Consider the following 21,505-nt stretch of genomic DNA (forward strand, 5'->3'; position numbering starts at 1 on the left):
AAAAATCAGTAAAAACCAGAAAAAATCAGCAAAAAACCCAGTAAAAAACAGTAAAAACTGGTCCAAGAAAAAAACAGCTCCAGGAAAAACAGTAAAAACCACCAAAAACCAATAAAACCAGTCCCTCTCAGTGTCCCCAGTCTGGCACCAGTGTCTCAAATCCCAGTCCCCTGTCCCCCCCAGGGGGACCCTTTTCACGGTGACGCCGCGAGAGGGGCGGAACCATCGCGCTGGGCCGCAGGGGCGGGGGGTATTTCCGGTGCTGGACTCTTTCAACGCATGCGCAGCCGCCCGGCCCGGCCGCCGCCGCCATCATGGCGCTGTGCGACCCCCCCGGTGCTGCCAGCCCCCCCCGGCCGCCGCTCAGGTACCGGGGGGAAACGGGAACACCGGGACAGCCCGGGCAGCGGGGACAGCCCGGGGGGCGAGGGGAGGGCGGCGGGACCTCCCTGGGGGTGGGAGCGGCGACCCCCGGAGCTGGGAGCGGTCCCGCCCCTCAGAGACCCCCGGAACCGGACCCGACCCCCGGAGCTGGCCCCGACCCCCGGATCCCCTCCGGTTCCCCCATCCCGCCGTTGTCCCCCCGAGTTGGAGCCCCCCACGCCCCTTCCCTCACCCCTCTGGGAGTCTCCCTCACCTCCTTTTTAACCCATTTTAAACTTTTTACAACTTATTTTAACCTCGCTTTAACCCCTTTTTAACAATTTAAAGCCCCTTTTAACCCATTTTACCGCTCTTTAACCCCATTTTACCCCCATTTAAAGCCATTTTATTCCAATTTTTACCCCATTTTATTCACATTTTTCCCAATTTCACCCCATTTTAACCCATTTCTCCTATCCCCAGTGCCCAGGAGCTGTCGCAAGAGGTGACGGCGTTCCTCGGCGGGCTGGACCCCGTGTCCCATTTTAGCTCATTTTATTCACATTTTAACCCCATTTTACCGCATTTTAACCCTGTTTTTCCCCATTTTAACCCATTTCCCCTCTCTCCCCAGTGCCCAGGAGCTGTCCCAGGAGGTGAAGGCGTTCCTGAGCGGGCTGGACCCCGTGCAGGGCACGCCGCTGTCGCCCCCGGCCCACGCCCGCTGCGCCCTGCGCCTGCTGCGCTGCCTGCCCCCCGCCCGCCACGCCGCCCTGCAGCACCTGCGCGGCCTCTTCGACGAGCAGGTGTGCCAGCACCTGCTGCAGCGCGAGAGCCCCGCCCCCGGGCCCGCCCCCAAGGCCACGCCCGGCGCCGAGGTGCTGCAGGAGGCGCGCCGGGCCCTGGCCGAGCTGGTGGCCGCCAACCCGCGGGCGTGGGCGCCCGGCGTGGCCGCGTGGGCCAGCGAGCTGATGGGGCAGCTGAGCAGCAAGTACGCCAACCGGCCCGGCGTGCCGCCCGCCGCCAGCCTCAACGAGCTGCTGCAGCTGTGGATGGCGTGCCCGGCCACGCGGGCGCTGCTGGACATCTACAGCCAGTGCCTGGCCGCCATGGTGGGCAGCTGCCCCGACGCGTGCGTGGACGCGCTGCTGGACACGTCGGTGCAGCACTCGCCGCACTTCGACTGGGTGGTGGCGCACGTGGGCTCCTCCTTCCCCGGCACCATCATCAGCCGCGTGCTGTCTTGCGGCCTCAAGGATTTCTGCGCGCACGGCGGCGCCGAGGCCGCGGGCACGGCGGGCGACAAGCGCGTGCCCAAGATCGCCTCGGTGGTGGGCATCCTGGGCCACCTGGCCTCGCGACACGCCGGCAGCATCAAGCAGGAGCTGCTGCGGATGTTCCACGAGAGCCTGGGCTCGCCCCGCGAGCACCACAAGGCCACGGTGCCCTTCCTGCTGCAGCTGGCGCTCATGTCGCCGGCGCTGCTGGCCGCCGTGTCCCCCGAGCTGGTGGACTCCCTCAAGCCGCCGGTGCTCAACCAGCTGCACCAGCACTTCTCCTCGGTGCCCCGGGACGAGCTGGAGGGCGTGGTGGGCGTGGTGGTGCACCTGCTGTGCCACACCTCGGCGGGGGCGCTGCGCACGCTGCGCTTCCTGCTGGCCACGGCCGCGCCCGCCTCGGTGATCACGGCGCCGGGCCCGGCGCTGCACGAGGGCGTGCGCGAGGCCTGCGAGCGCCTGCTGCAGCTGCTGCTGCTGCACCTGCAGAAGCTGGTGCACTCACGCAGCTCGGCCAGCCTGGCCGAGTGCCCGGCGCGCCCGGTGCCCTTCCTGGAGGCGCTGCGGCCGCACGTACGGGAGCTGTGCCAGGACACGCTGCGGCTGGAGCGGCGCCGCTGCCTGTGGCAGCACCAGCTGCTGGCGCTGCTGGCCGTGCACTCGGCCCCGCACGGTGCCGCCGAGGCGCTGTTTTACCTGCTGGCGCTGGCACGCACGCCCGAGGAGCTGGCGCTGGCGCCGCAGCTGCACGCGGGGCTGCGCGCCGTGCTGCCCGACCCGCTGCCCGCCGCCGTGGCCGCGGCCGTGGCGCAGATCCACGCCGGCCGCCTGCCCGAGCCGCAGCTGGCGCAGCTCCTGCGCAACCTCTCGCTGCTGCTGCAGCCGCGCGGCGACGACGGCGAGCCCGGGGACGCGGCGCTGGGCGCGGCGCTGGCGCGGCACCTGCCGGACCTGGCGCAGCTGCTGCTGCACCCGCGCGCCGAGGTGGCGGAGGCGGCGTGCCGGCTGCTGGCGGCGTGCCCGCTGCCCCGGGCGCTGCCCCCCGCGCACCTGCTGCCCGCCGTGCGCGCCGCCGTGCGCGGCTTCTTCGCGGGGCTGCGCCGGGGCGACGCCGCCGCGCTGGCGCCCGGGGTGCGGCTGCTGGCGCGGCTCAGCGCCGTCAGCCCCGCGGCCGCCAAGGCCGTGCTGGCGCAGCTGGTGGAGGGCGCGCTGGGCGGGCACAACGCCGAGCTGTTCGGGGGCAGCGCGGACCCGCCGGGCCCCGAGGCCGCCCCGGCGCCGCCGCCGGTGTCGCTGCTGGACACCAACCAGCGCTTCACCGCCGGCCTCACCACGGCGGGCGGCGTCTGGTCCGTGTTCCACGCCGGCGTCATCGGCCGCGGGCTCAAACCGCACGCCGGGCTGGGCCGGCGCAGCCCCGAGGAGCTGAACCGCAACACGCAGACCTTCCTGAGCCTCCTGCTGCGCTGCTGCCGCGGCTCCGGCCCCGCCGAGGCCGCCAAGGCGGTGGCGGCGGCGCTGGTGGAGGCCGTGTGCCCCGAGGCCGCGGGCGCCGAGCTGGCCTGGCCGCCCGAGGAGCTGGCCCGGGCCACGGTGGAGCGGGACCTGCGCATCCTGCGGCGCTTCCGGCAGCACCCGCTGCTGTTCCCGCTGCTGCGGCTCGTGGCCGGCGGGCACCCCGCGCTGTGCTACTGCTCCGTGCTGCTCCGCGGGCTCCTGGCCGGGCTGGTGGCGCACTGGGACGCCTGCAGGGACCCCAGCACGGGCGCCTCGCCCTGGCACCTGCGCGCGTCCTGCGCCCTCGTGGCGCTGCTGGCCGAGGGCTCCCTGCTGCCGCCCGTGCTGGGCAACATGCACGAGCTGTTCCCCGAGCTGGCGCCCTTCGAGGTGCACCTGCTGCTGCTCAGCGTGTGGGGCTACCTCCGCGAGAACAGCCCCCTGCCCCAGAAATTCACCTTCCAACCCGAGCTGGGCGTGTTCCGCAGGGACTTCGGCAGGGACGGCGACCTCAGCAAACACCTGGCGGTGCTGCACGCCGTGCTGCACAGGAACATCCACCGCCTGGGGCTGCTGGCCGCAAGGTTCTACCCCTGAGGGGGAAACGGGGGGTGCGGGGCTGCGGGGTTGGGGGTCAGGGGAGGCGGAGATACAGATTTGTAATAAAAGGGAAAAAAAAGAGAACGGTGTGGAGTGTGGGGGTCCTGAGGGGAGTTTGGGAGGGGCTGGGGGTGTTTGGGGGATCCTTGGGGGTGTCTAGATGGCTTGGGGGCAATGGTTTGGGGGTCCCAGGGGAGTTTTGGGGGGTCTCAGGAGAGTCCCGGGGCTGTATTGGGGGTCTCAGGAGGGTCTGGGTATCCAGAAGGTCCTTGAGGGTGACCAGATGGGTTGGGAGGGGGTTTGGGGGGTCTCAGGAGGGTCTGGGGGTGTCCAGAGGGGATTTGGGGAAAGGTTTGGGGGTCCCCGGGATGTTTTGGGGGTTCCCGGGGTATTTTGGGGGCTCCCGGGGGTCCCTGGGGGGTCTTTGGCGCTCCCGGGGCACTCCCGATCCCCGCCCTGTCAATCACCCACCTGACCCCGCCAATCGCTCATAACCGACCAATCACCGCCCTTTCTCGGGCCGCAACCCCGCCCCTTCCCTGGGCGCGGCTCTCATCTTGGTGGGCGGGGCTTCGCTCTCCGGAGACCAATCAGCGCCACGCTCGCTGGCGGGATTCCGTCACTTCCGGCAGAAGCGGAAGCGTTGCGGAAGCGGCGGCGGCCCGAGGATGTTTTACCACGTGAGCGGCACCGGGGGGTCACGTGCGGCACCGGGAGGGTCACGTGTCACACCGGGGAGGGGTCCCGGGAGTGTTCCCGCCCTTGGGAGCCCTCCTGGAGCGTTCCCGGTAACTTCCGGTGCCTCCCGGTAACTTCCGGTGCCTCCCGGTGCCCCCGCAGATCTCCCTGGAGCACGAGATCCTCCTGCACCCCCGGTACTTCGGGCCCAACCTGCTGAACACCGTCAAACAGAAACTCTTCACCGAGGTGGAGGGGACCTGCACCGGGAAGTGAGCGCGGGAACCGGGGGGGACCGGGAGGGACCGAAAATCCAAAATACAGCCCCAAAAATCCCAAATCCACCCGCGGGAAACCCAAAATCCCTCCCTGGGACATCCCTGGGATGCCCCCCGGGACCTCCCGGTATCCCGAGAAGCCCAAAAATGCTAAAAACGGCCCCAAAAGAACCCAAAACAACCCCGGGACCCCCCACATCCACCCTAAAACCCGCAAAATCCCCCTAAATTCTGCTGAGATGCCTCTGGGTCACCCCAAACACCCCCAAAAATCCCAAATGGCCCAAAAAACCCCACAAAAACTCAATAAATCCCAATAAACCCCAATAAATTTCGCAAAAACCCCAATAAATCTCAGTAAACCCCAATGAACCTAAATAAGTCCCAATTAACCTGAATTAATCCAAATAAACACAAATAAACTCCAATAAACCTCAATAAAACCCCAATAAATCCCAACAAATCTCACACAAACCCCAATAAATCCCAATAAATTCAATATAAACCCCATTACAGGTATGGATTTGTCATTGCTGTCACCACAGTTGACAATATCGGAGCCGGTGCGATCCAGCCCGGCCGTGGTTTCGTCCTTTACCCTGTCCAGCACAAGGGAACCCCAATAACCCCCAATAACCCCATAAATAACCCCATAAATGCTGTATAAATTGTATTTCAGGTACGGATTCGTTATAGCAGTGACCACCATTGACAACATCGGGGCTGGTGTGATCCAGCCCGGCCGGGGGTTTGTCCTCTACCCCGTCCGCTACAAGGCCATCGTGTTCCGGCCCTTCAAGGGGGAGGTCGTGGACGCCGTGGTCACCCAGGTCAACAAGGTCAGGGGTCACACTGGGGTCACACTGGGGTCACACAGGGGGACAAGGTGACACTTTGGGGGTGACCCCGAGGTGTCTCGGGAGGGTTCGGGGGGATTTTGGGGGGTTCCGGGGAGGTTTGGGGGGTCCTGGGGGTGTTTTGGGGTCACCCAGGTGACAATTCTGGGGCTCTGCGGGGCCCTGACCCCCCTTCCCATCCCTTTTCCACCCATTTTCTGTCTCTTTTTGTGCCTTTTTTGTCACTTTTTACCCCTTTCTTAACGCTGTTTTCTCCTTCTGTCCCTTTGTGTCCCTTTTTCCCGTTTCTGTCCCTTTTTGCCCCATTTCCCCAGGTCGGGCTCTTCACCGAGATCGGGCCGATGTCCTGCTTCATCTCCCGCCACGTGAGAGGGGCGGGGACACTCGGAAAGGGGGCGGGGACAACCCTAAGGGGGCGGGGATGCCCAGAAAGGGGGAGGGGACAATCCTAAAGGGGCGTGGACACACGGAAAGGGGGCGGGGACACCCCAAAAGGGGGAGGGGACACCCAAAAGTGCCACTGAGGGGGGAGGGGACTCCAAAACTCCTCCTGGGGACCCCTAAACCCCCCCCCCCATTTCCACCCAAATCCCTTTGGGGACCCCAAATCTCCCTAAACTGCCCCAAAATCCCTTTGGGGACCCCAAATGTGCCCCAAGATCCCTTTGGGGACCCCCCCTGACGCCCCCTTTCCCCCCAGTCCATCCCCTCCGAGATGGAATTCGACCCCAACTCCAACCCCCCCTGCTACAAAACCGTCGATGAGGTGAGGGGGGGTCTTTGGGGGGTCCTGGGGCGTTTTAGGGGGGTCCTGGGGGGGTTTTGGGGGGGTCCTGAGGGATCCTGGGGGGCTCTTGGGGATCCTGGGGGGGTTCTGAGGGGTTTGGGGGGGTCTGGAGGTACTTGGGAGGGTCTGGGGGGTTCTGCGGGGTTTTGGGGGGTCCCAGGGGGTCCCCAATGTCCGTCTGTCCGTCCGTCCACCTCCCCAGGACATCGTGATCCAGTGGGGCCCTGGGGGGCTTGGGGAGATCCTGAGGGGTCTGAGGGATTTGGGGAGGGGGTCCTGAAGGGTTTGAGGGGTTTTGGGGGGTCCCAGGGGGTCCCCAATGTCCGTCTATCCCCCCCAGGACATCGTGATCCAGCAGGACGATGAAATCCGGCTGAAGATCGTGGGCACCCGCGTGGACAAGAACGACATTGTCAGTGGGGGGGGGGGAACCCCAAAAAGGGGGGGAAAACCCAAAAATTGGGAGGGGGAAAAGTCCCAAAATTTGGAGAGGAAAATCCCAAAATGAGGGGGAAAAAAAATCACAAAATTTGGGGGGGTGGAAATCCCAAAATCTGGGGGGAAATCCTGAAAATCTGGGAAATAAATCTCAAATTTTGGGGGGGTAAATTCCAAAATTTGGGAGGGGGAAACAGCCCAAAACTGGGCAAAATTCTGGGATTTGAGGGAGAAATCCTGATATTCTGGGGAAAATCACAAAATTTGGGGAGGATTCCTGAAATTCTTTTCTCTCCCCTGCAGTTTGCCATTGGCTCCTTGATGGACGATTACCTGGGTGAGTTCTGGGGGGATTCTGGGGGTCCTAGGGGGGATTCTGGGGGTCTCAGAGGGGTTTTGGGGGTCCAGGGGGGGATTTTGGGGGGTCCTCGGGGGGCTTTTGGGGCTGGGGGCACCCCCAGGGGAATTTGGGGGAGGGGGATTTGGGATCCCTCCGCCCTCACCCCTTCCCCTTCTCCCCCCAGGCCTCGTCAGCTGAGCCCCAGCAGCAGCTGCGACCCCTCCTCAATTTGTGCCCCCCCAATTTTGGGGGTCTGTCCCCAATTTTGAGGGGTTCTGGTGGCAGGGCCATCCCCAGAGCTGGTGGGGCTCTGTCTTTCCCCTCCACGTTCCAAATAAAAGGGTTTTTTTTCATCCATTTTGCGCCTTTTCCTCTTCTTTTGGGAGGGTTTGGAATTTGGGGAGGGGTCTTTACCTCGGAGCGGGCCCCACCGCGCCATCGCCGCTTTAAGGCGGCATCGCCCCTTTAAGCGCACCCTCGTTTCCACGGCAACCGCGCTTTGCGTGGCCGCGCGCCGCTGTCGCGCTGTCGCCCTGACCCCCTTCCGCGCTTTGCGGCCGCGGCCCGGCCTTCTCTCCGCGCTCTCCAAGATGGCGGTGTCCGGGGTGAGTGCGGCCGCTGCCGCCATCCGCCGCCATCCTCCTTCCCCCGCCGCCCCGCCGCCTGTCTGCCGCCACCGGGACAGCCGCGGGACACCGGGGATGAGGCCCGGCCGGGTCCGGAGCGGCGGGGATGCTCCGGGGGGCGCGGATGGCGGCGGGAAGGGAGTGGGGGGGCGGCCCTGAGGGGAGCCGGGCTCGGAGGGGGCGGGGGGGGTTTGGGGGTGTCCCCTCATGAGGGGAGGGGGCGGTGTCACTTTTGGAGAGACCCTTGGGGACATTTTGGGGTCTCCCTGCCCCGATTTCCCCCCAAATCCTGCCCGGGGACGCCAAAATCCGGGGGGCTCAGGGCACTCATTCTCTTGTACCCTCTCATATCGGGACCCTCAGTGTCACACCACTGTCCCAAATCTTGGGGACATTCTGGGGACCCTCTGGGCGTCCTGTACCGCAAAATCCGGGGGGCTCAGGGCCCTCATTCTCTTGTACCCCCTCATATCGGGACCCTCAGTGTCACCCCAGAGCCCCAAATCTTGGGGGCATTCTGGGGACCCTCTGGGCGTCCTGTACCGCAAAATCCGGGGGGTTTCACACCCCAATCACAGCTTTAAGTCCCCAATTCGGGACCTCCTCTGTCACCCCTGTGTCCCAGACCTTGGGGACACTATGGTGACATTTTGCAGACACTTTAGCGACACTTTGAGGGACATTTTGGTGAAACTTTGGGGACCCTCTGGCTGTCCTGTACCCCAAAACCCGGGGGGGATTTCACCCCCCAATCACTGGGGGTCCAACTTGAAGTCCCTATTTCAGCACCCCCAGTGCCACAATGTCCCAAACCCTGGGGACACTTTGGTGACATTTTGAGGATACTTTAGGGACAGTTTGGGGGATCTCTGGGCATTCTGTACCCCAAAATCCAGCGCGATTTCAGACCACGATCACTGCGGCTCCCGAATTCGGGACCCCCTATGCCATCCCAATGTCCCACATTTTTGGGGACACTTTAGGGACATTTTAAGTGATGTTTTGGGGACACTTTGGGGACCCTCAGGACATCCTGTACCCCAAAATCTCACGATTTCACACCCCAGTCACCGCGGGTCCAACTTTAGGTCCCCAATTTGAGACCCCCTGTGCCACCCAATGTCCCAGATTTTTGGGGACTTTTTTGGGACGCCCTGGTGAGGCTCTGGTGCCATCCCCAGACCCTGTACACGTACCCCGAGAACTGGCGAGCCTTCAAGGCCCTGATTGCCGCTCAGTACTCGGGCGCTCGGCTCCGCGTGCTCTCCACCCCGCCGCACTTCAGCTTCGGCCACACCAACCGCAGCCCCCAGTTCCTCAAGAAGTTCCCTCTGGGAAAGGTAAAGTAGCCATAAAATAACCCAAAATAACCCAAAAGTTGGGGTTTGGGGGGTTTGAGTTTGGGCTTTGGGACATTCAGACCTCCCAGTTCCTCAGGAAGTTTTCCCCTGTGAAAGGTAAAATAACCCAAAAATAACCTAAAAATTGGGTTTGGGTTTTGGGGAGGTTCGGAACCCCCAGTTCCGCAAGAAGTTCCCATTGGGGAAGCTGAGGTCTGACCACAAAAAACACCCTAAAAACCCCAAAAATAAGAATTTGGGAAGTTTGGCGTTAACAGAATTTGGGGTTTGGGAATTTTGGGGTTTGGGGAGGGAACTTGAGGTTTCTGGGGGATTTGGGGTTTTTGGGGGGATTTGATATTTTTGAGGGAATTTGAAGGTTTTGGGGTGGGAATTTAAAGTTTTGAGGATTTTTGAGGGGAGAATTTGAGGGGTTTTGGGGGGGGTTTGAGGTGGAGATTTGGGTTTTTGGGGGAGATTTGGGATTTTTTAGGTGTGAATTTAAAGGTTGGGGGTAATTTTTGATGGGACAATTTAAAGTTCTGGGGTTTTTTGGGGGTTTATTTTTGGGGTTTTCGGGAGTTTCACCCCAAATCTCCCCCGCAGGTCCCGGCCTTCGAAGGCGACGATGGATTCTGCGTCTTCGAGAGCAACGCTATCGCCTACTATGGTGGGTCATTAATTAATTAATTGGCCTGGTTGGGCCTTAATTAGTGCAGTTCTGCTCTTAATTGGTCTCCTTCCTCTTGGTTAATTAATTCATTAATTGATTAACCCTTTCCTGTGGGGCTCAGAATCAATCAGGGATAGCTCATTAATGATCCCTTTTGCTCATTAATGACTCCTCCTATCCTTTAACGAGTCATTCCCCTAAATAATGCTTCTCTTGGCTAATTAATTATCCTGCTGGTTAATTAATTAACTCTTCCGCCCCCAGTGAGCTCCAACCTCATTGCTTCAATCCCCCTCTTAATGTGTTCTTGCCTTTTAACCAGTTTTGCATCTAATTAACAATCCTCCTGGCTAATTAATGACCCCTTTGTCTAATTAGTGATCCCCTTGACTAATTAATGATCCCCCTTGGCCAATTAATTAACCCTTTTTACTTCTCAGTGAATTCAAGACAAGAGTTCACAACTCTGATTGTTCCTTGTTCCTTTACCCTTTAATGTATGTCTCACCTAATTAACGAGCCCCTGGCTAATTAACGACCCTCGTGGCTAATTAGTATCCATGCTGGGTAATTAATTACCCTGTTGGTTAATGAATTAACCCTTTCCCACCCAGTGAGCACGGAGGAGCTGCGGGGCAGCACCAATTTCATCACTTTATTCTCCATTAATGATCCCTCACTGCTCATTAACGATTCCTCGTGGCCTTCAATGAGTCCCTCCCCTAATTAACGCCCCCCCTGGCTAATTAATGACCCTGTTGGTTAATTAATTAACCCTTTCGGGCGCAGTGAGCACGGAGGAGCTGCGGGGCAGCACCCCTGAGGCCGCGGCCGCTGTCCTGCAGTGGGTGAACTTCGCCGACAGCGACGTCGTCCCCCCGGCCAGCACCTGGGTGTTCCCCACGCTGGGCATCCTGCACTACAACAAACAGGTACCGGGGCATTTGGGGACGTTTTGGGATTTCTGGGGGGGTTTTCTTAGGATTTTTTCAGGTATTTTTAAAATTTATTTTATATTATTATTTGGGTGTTCCCCACTCTGGGCATCCTGCACTACAACAAACAGGTCTGGGGAGATTTGGGGTTTTTAGGGGGGGTCTTGAGGGAGCTCTGAGGGGATTTGGGAGGGTCAGGGGTGGTTTTGGGGTTCCCCTCCCCAGTTTTGGGGTCCATTCCCATATTTCGGGTTCCTCGTCCCAATTTTGGGGTGCATTCCCCAATTTCAGAGTGACCCATCCCAATTTTGGGATGCATTCCCCATTTTGTGGGTCCATTCCCTCATTTCCAGGTCTGTTTCCCAATTTTGGGGCCCATTCCCATATTTCGGGCCTCGTTCCCCAATTCTGGGGTCCCCCATCCCAATTTTGGGGTGCATTCCCCAATTTCAGAGTCTGTTCCCCAATTTTGGGATGCGTTCGCCAATTTTGGGGTGCATTCCTCAATTTTGGGGTCCCCCATCCCAATTTTGGGTTCCATTCACCGATGTTTGGTCCCGCAGGCCACGGAGGTGGCGAAGGAGGAGGTCCGGAAGGTTCTGGGGGTCCTGGACGGGCACCTGAGAACCAGAACGTTCCTGGTGGGGGAGAGGGTGAGCCTGGCCGACATCAGCCTGGTCTGCGCCCTGCTCTGGCTCTACAAACAGGTACCGCGGGGATTTGGGGCCATTTTGGGTCATTCTGGGGGTGTCAGGGAGGTTTTTTCAGAATCCCAGAGGGGTTTAGGGGTGTCCTGGGGGTGGTTCTGGGGATCCCAGGTGTATTTACGAGATCCCAGGTGTATTTAGGGTGTTTATCCCTCCCCAGGTGCTGGACCCGGCGTTCCGGGGCCCCTTTGGGAACGTCACGCGCTGGTTCCTCACCTGCCTGAACCAGCCCCAGTTCAAGGCCGTGCTGGGCGAGGTGCAGCTGTGCCAGAGGATGGCCCAGTTCGACGGTGGGCACACCTGGGGGGTGTAACACACCTGGGCGCACACCTGGGAGGTGGGACACACCTGTGGGAGGGGCAGCTGTGCCAGAGGATGGCCCAGTTGGACGGTGGGCACACCTGGGGGGATACATGGGCACATCTGGGGAGTGGGACACACCTGTGGGCACCCGGGCAAACCTGGGGGAGGAGCAGCTGTGCCAGAGGATGGCCCAGTTCGACGGTGGGCGCACCTGGACTCACCTGGGGGAGATGCAGCGAATTTTTGTGCATTTTTTCCCTAAGAAAGCTCCAAATTAATCAGATTTTTTTTGTTAACAAAGCCAAGAAGTTTGCGGAGAGCCAGGCCCGCAAGGACAAGGACAAGGAGGCCCCCAAGAAGGGGGAGAAGGGGGAGAAGGAGCCCCCCAAGAAGGAGAAGCCCCCCCGGAAGGAGGAGAAGCGGCCGCAGCCCGAGGAGGAGCTGGACGAGTGCGAGCAGGTCCTGGCAGCCGAGCCCAAGGCCAAGGACCCCTTTGCACACCTGCCCAAGAGGTGGGGACACACCTGGGACACACCTGAGATACCCGGGACACACCTGGAGGGGTTAGGGACACACCTGGCAGGTCCTGGCAGCCGAGCCCAAGGCCGAGGACCCCTTTGCACACCTGCTGAAGAGGTGGGGACACACCTGGCGGGGGTTAGGGGCACACCTGGGGACACTGAGGAGTCAGGGGTCATCACTGAGGGCTCAGGGTCACTCAGGGGTCACTCTGTGTCCATCTGTCCGTCCGCAGTCCGTTTGTCCTGGCCGAGTTCAAGCGCTCCAACGAGGACACGCTGAGCGTGGGAGCAGGGGGACACCACAGGGTTCAGGGTCACACGGTGGGGTCAGGGTCACTGTGAGGGGTCAGTGGTCACTGTGGGTCACTCGGGCGTCGCTCTGTCTGTCCACAGTCCGTTTGTCCTGGACGAGTTCAAGCGCAAGTACTCCAACGAGGACACGCTGAGCGTGGCCCTGCCCCATTTCTGGGAGCACTTTGACCGCGAGGGTTGGTCCCTGTGGTACTGCCAGTACCGGTACCCCGAGGAGCTGAGCCAGACCTTCATGAGCTGCAACCTCATCACAGGTGTGTGCCTTCATCACCTTCTTGTCATCTTCCTCTTCATCATCATCTTCATCCTCCATCCTCATCCCCATCCCTGTCCGTGTCCGTGTCCTTGTCCTTCCCTACCCTGAGGAGCTGAGCCAGACCTTCCTGAGCTGCAACCTCCTCACAGGCGCGCCTTCCTCACCCTCATCTTCACCATCCTCATCCTCAGCGTCTTCATCATTCTCTTTTTCCTTATGTTCATCCCTGTCCTTGTCCTTGTCCTGTCCCACCCCAAGGAACTGAGCCACACCTTCATGAGCTGCAACCTCATTACAGCTTTTCCCCATTTTTTTCCATTTTTTCCCATTTTCCCCAATATTTCCTGTTTTTTCCCATTTTTCCTTCATTTTTTTCCCCTTTTTCCCCTTTTTCCCATTTATTTCCCATTTTTTGCCTTCCCCCCCTTTTATTTTTGTTTTTATTTTCCGATCTTTCCTGTTTTTCCCTGTCTTTTCCCGTTTTTCCCATTTTCTCCCTTTTTTTTTTCTCATTTTTTCCCCGTTTTTTCATGTTTTTCCCATGATTTTTGTCCCATTTTTCCCATTTTCTCCCGTTTTTCCCCCGTTTTCGCAGGGATGTTCCAGCGCCTGGACAAGCTGAGGAAGAACGCCTTCGCCTCCGTGGTGCTCTTTGGGAAGGACCACGACAGCAGCATCTCGGGGGTCTGGGTCATGAGGGGGCAGGAGCTGGCCTTCACGGTGAGGAAATACCAAAAAATACAAAATTTACCCCAAAAAAGTCCCAGCAAATCCATGGATGGTGTTTACGGGGAGAAAATCCCAAAAATCCCCACTGAAATATCCCAAAACAGCCCAAAATATCCCAAAACGCAAGGTCTGGGTGATGAGGGGGCAGGAGCTGCTTTCATGGTGAGGAAATTGCAAAAATCCACAAAATTCCCCCAAAAAAATCAGTCTGATGAGGTTTACAGGGAGCAAACCTCAAAAATCTCCGCTGAAATATCCCAAAAATGCCGATTTCCATGGGGTTTTTGATGGAAATACAAGATTTTTTTTGCAGAAAACTTATTTTTTTTTAACTAATACCCAATTTCTCTGGTTTTTCCCCAATTTTCCCCAGCTGTGCCAGGACTGACAGGTGGATGAAGAGTCGTACACCCCAAAAATCCAAATTTCCGTGCAGTTTTTGACAGGAATATCCAATTTTCACAGGGTTTTCGCTGGGAATATCAGATTTTTTCGCAGGAAATTCAGGACTTTTGTCACTAACTCCCATTTTCTGTGTTTTTTGCCCCATTTTTCGCAGCTGTGCCCGGACTGGCAGGTGGATTACGAGTCGTACACCTGGCGCAAGCTGGACCCCGACAGCGCCGAGTGCCGGACGCTGGTGACCGAATATTTCATGTGGGAGGGCGAGTTCAGGCACGTGGGGAAGCCCTTCAACCAGGGCAAGATCTTCAAATGAAATGGGGCAAATTCCTCGGGTTTTGGGCAAAAAATCCGGGGTTCCAGAGCCCTTCAACCAGGGCAAAATCTGCAAATAAAATCCCGTGATTTTGGGCAAAAATCCCGGCTTTTGCGGTCAAAAATTCGATTTTTTTTTTGTGAGAAATTGAAGAGTTTCAGCAGGTCAAAATATTTAAATAAAATTTGGGCTGAAATCCTGGGATTTTGGATGAAAATCCCGGGTTTCAGGGCCTTTCAAGCAGGGCAAGGTCTTTAAATAAATTGGGTCAAAATCCTGGGATTTTGGGCAAAAGTCCTTGCGTTTCAGAGCCCTTCAACCAGGGCAAGATATTCAAATGAAATCCCAGAATTCTGGGCTGAAACCCCAGGATTTTGGGCTGAAATCTCAGGATTTCGGGGCCCTCTGGGAGTTTTGTTTCTCCATCCAATAAAAAGTTTGGGACAGGATGAGAGTTTGGAGTGGTTTGGGGTTTTTTGGGCAGTTTGGGGGTTTGGGGAGGATTTGGGGGATTTTGGGAGGGCTTGGGATTTTTTGAGGGATTTTTTGGGGAGAAGTTTGGGGTTTGTTGGGGGGATTTTGGGGGAGGATTTGGGGGATTTTGGGACATTCCAGGGAGTTCCAGAAGGTTCCAGGATATCCCAGGGTAGCCAAAATTCCCGATTTTTCCTTCAAATCCCTCAAAAGCTTCGATCAGGACGAGAACCTGGAGCAGTCCTGGGAATTTTGGGGGGTCCTGGGGTGACCCCAGCCCCAAAAAAACCCCAAAAAATCCCAAATCCTGACAAAATTGGGGCAGAAATTCTGAAATTTTCTGTGAATGCTCCCCAGGATCCCCTCCCCCACATCTGGGGGGGGGGCGCTCCCAGTATAAACCAGTAAAAAACCAGTAACCGCCCCCAAACCAGTACAAACCAGTAACCCCTCCCCCATTTCCTTCCTGGGCTTCCCCTCCCCCACCCCGGACAGTGCCAGATGTGGCCCCGCCCCCCCCCCCCCCCCCAACGGCCACATCTGGATCCAGTTCAGTCCCAGTTTGATCCCAGTTCAGTCCCAGTTCAGCCCCACTTTACCCCCGGTTCCCCCCAGTTTAGCCCCAGTCCCTCCCAGTTTGGCCCCAGTCCCTCCCAGTTTGGCCCCAGTTTGTCCCAGTTTGGCCCCAGTCCCTCCCAGTTTGGCCCCAGTCCCTCCCAGTTCCCTCCTGAGTCACCCCCGCGCGGTGACAGCGCCCCCCCCCCCCCCCCCCCCATTGTCCCCTCCCCCCCCGGGCCCCGAATCTCGCGGGGGGGGGAGGGGACAGGAGGGTCACACCGGGGGGGGGAGGGGTCGCACCTGTCCCAGGGCATCCCCGGGGCCGGGCCCCGCCCCGGTGTCACCGCAGCGTCACCACAACGTCACCGCAGCGTCACCGGGGGCCACACCCGGCCGGGCCGCGCCCCGGGGCCACCAAAGTGCCACCAGGTGCCACCCGCGGGCGGGGCCACGCCCAGCGTCACCGCCAGGCCGCGCCCAGCGCCGCCAAGGTGCCACCAAATGTCCCGCGGTGAGGTGGCGCTGCTCGGGTGCCACCAAGGTGCTACCAGGTGCCCCAAAGTGCCACCAGAGGTCCCAGGGTTAGGTGGCACCGCTTGAGTGTCACCAAAGTGCCACCCAGGTGCCCCAGGGTGAGCTGGCACCCCTCGAGTGCCACCGAGTGTCCCAAAGTGCCCCAGGTGTCCCAGGTGAGCTGGCACCGCTGAAGTGCCACCGAGTGCCCCAGGGCGGTGTCACCGTGAGCTGTCCCCACCCAGGTGCCACCACCGCTGTCCCTCCTGTCCCCTCCTGTCCCCGTCCCGCGGCTCCCGGGAATCCGGGAATTTTTGGGATTCCAGGAATTCCGGAATTGAGCCATTTTTTGTGAATTTTGGTGAATTCCGCGGTTCCCCCGCGCTGCCCCCCCCAGACCCCCCTGCCGCCCCCCCTTTGTCGCCCACGTGTCCCCAAGCGCGGCCCCGGTGGCGCCGGGCCAGGGCGGAATCCCAAACATCCAAAATCCCGAACAGCCCAAATCCCAAACAGCCCAAATCCCAAACAGCCCAAATCCCAAACAGCCGAAATCTCAAACAGCCGAAATCTCAAACAGCCGAAATCCCAAACAGCCCAAACAGCCGAAATCCCAAACATCCAAAATCCCAAAAATCCCAAACAACTCCTCCCCCCGCCCCGGGGGGGTCCCCTCGTGTCGTCCCCCCCCCCCCCCCCCCCGTGTCCTTTCCAGCGGTGTCGCCACATCTGGAGGTGACAGCGGATCCGCCCCTCCCCCACCGCGAGCCGCGTTTCTGGGGGGGGGGAGGGGTGTCGGGGGTGTCCCCGGTGTCCCCCAATGTCCCCCCCCCGTGTCACCTTTGTGTCCCGCTCCCGTGTCCGCCCCATGTCCGCCCCCGTGTTCCCGGTGTCCCTTCGTGTCCCTTCGTGTCCCCCCCGTGTTCCCGGTGTCCCCCCCGTGTCCCCCTGGTGTCCCCCCCGTGTCCCCCTGGTGTCCCCCCGGGCGTAGCGGGGCCCGGGGCGGGGCCCGGGGGGGCGGGGGTGATGAGGCAGCGCTCGGGAATGCGCCGGGATTTGGCACCGGAGGCTCCGGGACCGCCCGGAACGGCCCCGGATCGGCTCCAAAACGGGCCCGGGAGCGGCACCAAAACTGCCCCGGGCACGGCCCCGGAACGGCTCCAAAACTGCGCCGGGAACAGGTCCGGGAGTGGCTCCAGAACTACCCGGGAACGGCACCAAAACAGCCCAGGACTGGGCCGGGAACGGCTCCAGGACTGCCCGGGAACGGCCCCAGAACGGCTCCAAAACAGTCCCGGGAACGGATCCGGGAGTGGCCCCAAAACGGACCCGGATCGGCCCCAAAATCACCCGGGATCGGCCCCGATCCCACCCGGGAACTGTCCCAAAACGGCGCCAGAACAGCCCCAAAAGGGCCCCGGAACCGGCCCCAGAATGGTCCCGGTACCACCCCGGGAACGGCCCCAGAACCGGCCCGGGATCGGTCCTGGTCCCACCAGGAACGGCCCCAAAATCAACCCCAAAATGGCCCCAAAGCAGCCCCAAATTTACCCAAAATTGCCCCAAATTGCCCCAAAATGGGCCCCAGTTCCACCGGGAACGGCCCCGGAACCGCAGGTGGGGAAAAAGATCGGGAAGGGGGATTTGGGGGAATTTGACGATAATTTCAGGGGAATTTGGGGAAAACCAGGAGAATTTGAGGGAATTTGGGGAAATTGGGGAGAATTTCTAGGGAAAGTTTGGGAGAATTTGAGGGAATTTGGGGAAAATTCAGGAGAATTTGGAAGAGTTTGGGGAAATTTGGGAGGAATTGGATTTTCAAGAGTGGGAAAAGTCCCGGATTTTGGGAAGATTGTGGCTCCCAGTATGGACTGGGCCGAACTGGGAGCGGCGCCTGAGGGTCCCGACACCCCCCAGGGCTCCCCATACCGCCCAGTGCCCCCCAGTCCCTGCCCAGAATCCTCCAGTCCCATCCCAGTATACCCCAATATACCCCAGTATCCCCCCAGTACGCCCCAGTCCCATCCCAGCCCAGTCCTGTCCCAGTATCCCCCCCAGTGCCCTCCCAGTCCCCCCCAGTTCTGGGTGATTCTGGGGGTCTGGGGGATTCCCCCCTCCCGCCCCCCCCCCGGATTTGGGGCTCACCTGGGGGTGTTGGGGTTACCTGGGGGGGCGGGGCTTGGGACTCACCTGGGGAGGGGCCGGGGGTCCCGGTCCGGGATTGTCCAGTGGAGCCCGGACCGGAACCGGGACCAGAACCAGGACTGGAACCGGGACTGGATCGGGATCAGAACCGGGACCAGACTGAGATCAGAACTGGGACTGAAACCGATACCGGGATCAGAACCGGGACTGGAACCGGGACTGGATCGGGATCAGAACCGGGACCGGACTGAGATCAGAACTGGGACTGAAACCGATACCGGGACCAGAACCGGGACTGGAACCGGGACTGGAACGAGGACTGGATCGGGATCAGAACCAGAACTGGAACCATGATTACACCGGGACTGGAACTGGGACTGGATCGGGATCGGAACTGGGACTGGATCAGGTTTAGGAGTGGGACCAGATTGGGACCGGGACCAGAATTAGACCAGGACTGGGATTAAAATGGGGACCGGATCGGGATCAGAACCAGACCAGAACCGGGAATAGACAAGGCCCAGAATTGGGCCAGAACCAGGATACAACCAGGCTCAAACCGGGACTAGACCTGGACCAGAATTGCCTCGTCCCGGGCCCAGAACCAGGACCAGACTGGGACCAGAACCGGGACCAGGACCGGGACTAGACCAGGCCCAGAACCGGGACCAGACTGGGACTAGAACCTGACCCAGAACTGCCCCAGGCTGGGCTCAGAACAGCACCAGTCCGGGACCAGAACCAGGACTAGACTGGGCCAGAACCGCCCTGTACCGGGCCAAGAACGGGGCCCAGACCGGGACTGGAACTGGGCCCAGAACTGCACGAGACCGGGACCAGACTGGGACCAGAACTGGGCCTGGACTGGACCCAGAACGGGCCCGGAACCGTGTCCAGAACCGCGTCCAGAACAGCCCCGTCTCGGTGCCGCCCCGGTGCGGTTCCCGTTCCCGTTCTCGTTCCCGGTCCGGGCGCGCCGGGGCCGCTCCCGCTGCGCCGCCGCTCGCTCGGGGCTGTCCCGGGCCGCTCCCTGTCCCGGGGCCGGGCCGGGCCGGGCCCTCCCCGGGGGCGGGGGAGGCTCCGCCGCCCTACAAGAGCCGGGAGCCGCCCGGGCGCGGCCACTCCGCACGGACCGAGCCGCCGGGGCCGCTCCGGTACCGGCACCGCCATGGCCCGGCCCGGCCGCTGAGCCCGCAGCGCGCAGGTACCGGGGGCACCGGGACCGCACCGGGGGCACCGGGGGGCACCGGGACGGGCGGCGGCTCCGGGAGGGGCGCGAGGGGGTCCCGGGACGGTCCCGGGGCGGTTCCGGTGGTCCCGGGAGTTGCCGGGGAAGTGTCCGGGGAGTCCCGGGGGGCTTCGGGAGCGCCGGGAGGGCGGGGGGGGGTCCCGGTGGTCCCGGGACGGGCCCGGGAGGTTCCGAGAGCGCCGGGAGTTGGTCCCGGTGGTTCCGAGAGTGGCACGGGCGTGTCCCGGGGGGTCCCGGTGGTCCCGGGGGGTTCCGGGGGTGTCCCGGGGTGCGGGGGGGGTCCCGTGACGCTCTCGGGGGGTTCCGGTACCGCCGTGGGTTCGGGGGGGTCTCGTTGGTCCCGGGGAGGCTCCGGGAGCGCCGCGGGACGGGGGGAGGGGGGGGGGAAACCCACGCGTGTCCCGTGACCGAACCGGGGGGGGTCCCGGGGGGTCCCGGGGGGGGGGGCGGGGTAGCCCGGGGGGGTCCCGGGGATCCCGCGCGCGCTCAGGGCGTGGCCCCCCCCCGCCCCCCCCCCTCCGGCCGCGCCCGGGGAGTCCCCGGTGGGGGCGGGGCCGCGGTTCCCCCCCCTCCCCTCCCCTCTCAGGGCCCCGCCCGGACCGGGGGGACCCCGGGGGGGGTCCCGGTGCCGATTTTGGGGGGGGGGCGGGGGGGGATCCCCGGGATCCCGCGAGGGCGCGGCCGCGCGTGGGCGCTCGGTAATGAGGGTTCGGTAATTAACGCTCATCAGCGCCGCTCGCAGCGCGGGGGCGGCGATTTTTGGGGGGGGGGGGGGGGCGCGGCGATTTTGGGGTTCCCAAACCTCAAACACTCCCCCGGGGAGGGGATTTGAGGAAGAGAATTTGGGGAGGGGGATTTGGGGAGGGGGATCCCGTCTTTCACCCCCTTTTCCCCCCACGCGGTCCCCGCCGTTTTTGGGGTGGGGCGCGGTGATTTTGGGGTTCCCAGAGCCCCCCAAGGAGGCGAATCTGGGGAGGGGATTTGGGGATTTGGGGAGGGGGATTCCCCCTTTCCCCCCCCCTCTTTCCCCCCCCCCCCTCCCCCCCCGCGGTCTCTGCGGTTTTTGGGGCGCGGCCGCTCCGGGCGCCACTTCCCCTTTCACCCCCCCCCCCCAAATTGGGGACACCCCCGCCCCACCCTGGGACCCCCAAACTCCACCGGGGCCGGGGGCGATCCCCGCGCGCCCCCTCCCCAGATCCCGGCGCGTTTTGGGGTTCCCGGGGCGGGTCTGGGGAGGGGGCCGGGCGGGGCCGGGGACACCCCCGGACGGTGCCGCGGGCAGCGGCCGGGCCGGACCCGGTGGAACCGGTCCGGGACCCTCCCGGAGCCGCGCGGTGCCCGCCGCCCGCGGGACTCTCGCTCCAGCCGGTCCGACCGGTACCGGCCGCGGCCCCGCCCGCTCCTCCTCCTGCTGCTCCTCCTGGGCCTGGGGTTCCTTCCCATCTTTTCCCCTTTTTTTCCTATTTTCCCAATTTTTTTCCCAAATTTTTCCCAATTTTTTCCCAATTTCTTCCAATTTTTTCCCAATTTCCTCACTTTTCCCCCCCTTTTTCCCCTTTCCCCACATTTTCTCCCCATTTCCCCCCCCATTTTCCCCCCATTTCCCTCCTCTTTTCCCCATTCTATCCTCATTTTCCCCCCTATTCTAGTCCCATTTTACCCCCCATTTACCCCTCTTTTTTCCCCATTTTTCCCCATTTTCGCCCTTTATTTTTCCCCATTTTCTCCCTTTATTTTCCCCGTTTTTTCCCATTTCCCTCCGTTTTTTGGGAAGCTTTTCCGGGATTTGCCTTTTCCTGGGAGGGTCCCCGGCCCCGGCCCCGCCCGGATTTGGGGAGGGGTCACAGCCCGCAGGACCCCCCAAATTTGGGGATCCCCTCCCCAAAGTCTGGGTCTGGCCCGGACGGACGGAAAATGGGGAAAAAATGGGAAAATTGAACAAATTGGGAAAAAATGGGGAGGCGGGGGAGGGGTTTGGGGACCCCCCATTGGTGACAAAGTGACAGCGGGCGGTGACACCGGGGGTGGGGGGGGGTGACACCGGTGGCATCCTCTCCCCTCCCCTCCCCCCCCCCGGTCCCTCTGCGGCTTTTTGGATGCGGGGGGGGGAGGGGGGGGACACTAAAAATACCGCGGGGGGGGAGGGGGGGGGGGGGCGCGTGGTTTGCACCCCAAAAATAGCGCGGGGGGGGGCGGGGGGGGGCGGCATTGCCGGGGGGGGGCACTCGGGGCTGGGTCACCCCTGGGGGGGGGGGGGACACGTTTGACCCCCCCTGCCGCGAGGAAATGGGCAAAACTGGTGAAAAAACGGTGGGAAATGGTGAAATCTGCGTT

General features: G+C 61.6%; 3 protein-coding genes across 3 annotated transcripts; all 3 read left to right on the plus strand.

Annotated features, from left to right (window-relative positions):
- The first annotated feature begins 306 nt into the window (after window positions 1-306).
- INTS5 (integrator complex subunit 5) lies at window positions 307-3,741 on the plus strand. The gene is made up of 2 exons (XM_063182671.1): window positions 307-367; window positions 998-3,741. Exons 1-2 carry the CDS (start codon window positions 315-317, stop codon window positions 3,732-3,734), a joined length of 2,790 nt encoding a protein of 929 aa, XP_063038741.1. The 5' UTR covers window positions 307-314; the 3' UTR covers window positions 3,735-3,741.
- A 548-nt stretch (window positions 3,742-4,289) lies between these two features.
- On the plus strand, window positions 4,290-7,472 carry POLR2G (RNA polymerase II subunit G). The gene is made up of 8 exons (XM_063182667.1): window positions 4,290-4,417; window positions 4,578-4,687; window positions 5,373-5,532; window positions 5,865-5,915; window positions 6,251-6,316; window positions 6,678-6,749; window positions 7,079-7,112; window positions 7,300-7,472. Exons 1-8 carry the CDS (start codon window positions 4,406-4,408, stop codon window positions 7,311-7,313), a joined length of 519 nt encoding a protein of 172 aa, XP_063038737.1. The 5' UTR covers window positions 4,290-4,405; the 3' UTR covers window positions 7,314-7,472.
- A 170-nt stretch (window positions 7,473-7,642) lies between these two features.
- Window positions 7,643-14,684, plus strand: EEF1G (eukaryotic translation elongation factor 1 gamma). The gene is made up of 10 exons (XM_063182670.1): window positions 7,643-7,720; window positions 8,923-9,081; window positions 9,688-9,751; window positions 10,544-10,686; window positions 11,253-11,396; window positions 11,557-11,686; window positions 12,001-12,211; window positions 12,614-12,786; window positions 13,384-13,508; window positions 14,077-14,684. The coding sequence occupies exons 1-10, from the start codon at window positions 7,706-7,708 to the stop codon at window positions 14,233-14,235; spliced, it is 1,323 nt and encodes a 440-aa protein (XP_063038740.1). The 5' UTR covers window positions 7,643-7,705; the 3' UTR covers window positions 14,236-14,684.
- Window positions 14,685-21,505: the final 6,821 nt, after the last annotated feature.

The sequence above is a fragment of the Melospiza melodia genome, unplaced genomic scaffold (assembly GCF_035770615.1).
Source record: "Melospiza melodia melodia isolate bMelMel2 unplaced genomic scaffold, bMelMel2.pri scaffold_291, whole genome shotgun sequence".
Taxonomy (NCBI): Eukaryota; Metazoa; Chordata; class Aves; order Passeriformes; family Passerellidae; genus Melospiza; species Melospiza melodia.

Coding starts and splice junctions, on each gene's coding strand:
- INTS5 (XM_063182671.1), top strand. CDS start 315: ATGGCGCTGTGCGACCCCCCCGGTGCTGCCAGCCCCCCCCGGCCGCCG. Junction 368..997: donor CCCCCCCGGCCGCCGCTCAG/GTACCGGGGGGA, acceptor CTCTCTCCCCAG/TGCCCAGGAGCTGTCCCAGG.
- POLR2G (XM_063182667.1), top strand. Junction 4,688..5,372: donor GAGGGGACCTGCACCGGGAA/GTGAGCGCGGGA, acceptor ATTGTATTTCAG/GTACGGATTCGTTATAGCAG. Junction 5,916..6,250: donor CCTGCTTCATCTCCCGCCAC/GTGAGAGGGGCG, acceptor CTTTCCCCCCAG/TCCATCCCCTCCGAGATGGA.
- EEF1G (XM_063182670.1), top strand. Junction 10,687..11,252: donor TCCTGCACTACAACAAACAG/GTACCGGGGCAT, acceptor TTGGTCCCGCAG/GCCACGGAGGTGGCGAAGGA. Junction 12,787..13,383: donor GAGCTGCAACCTCATCACAG/GTGTGTGCCTTC, acceptor CCGTTTTCGCAG/GGATGTTCCAGCGCCTGGAC.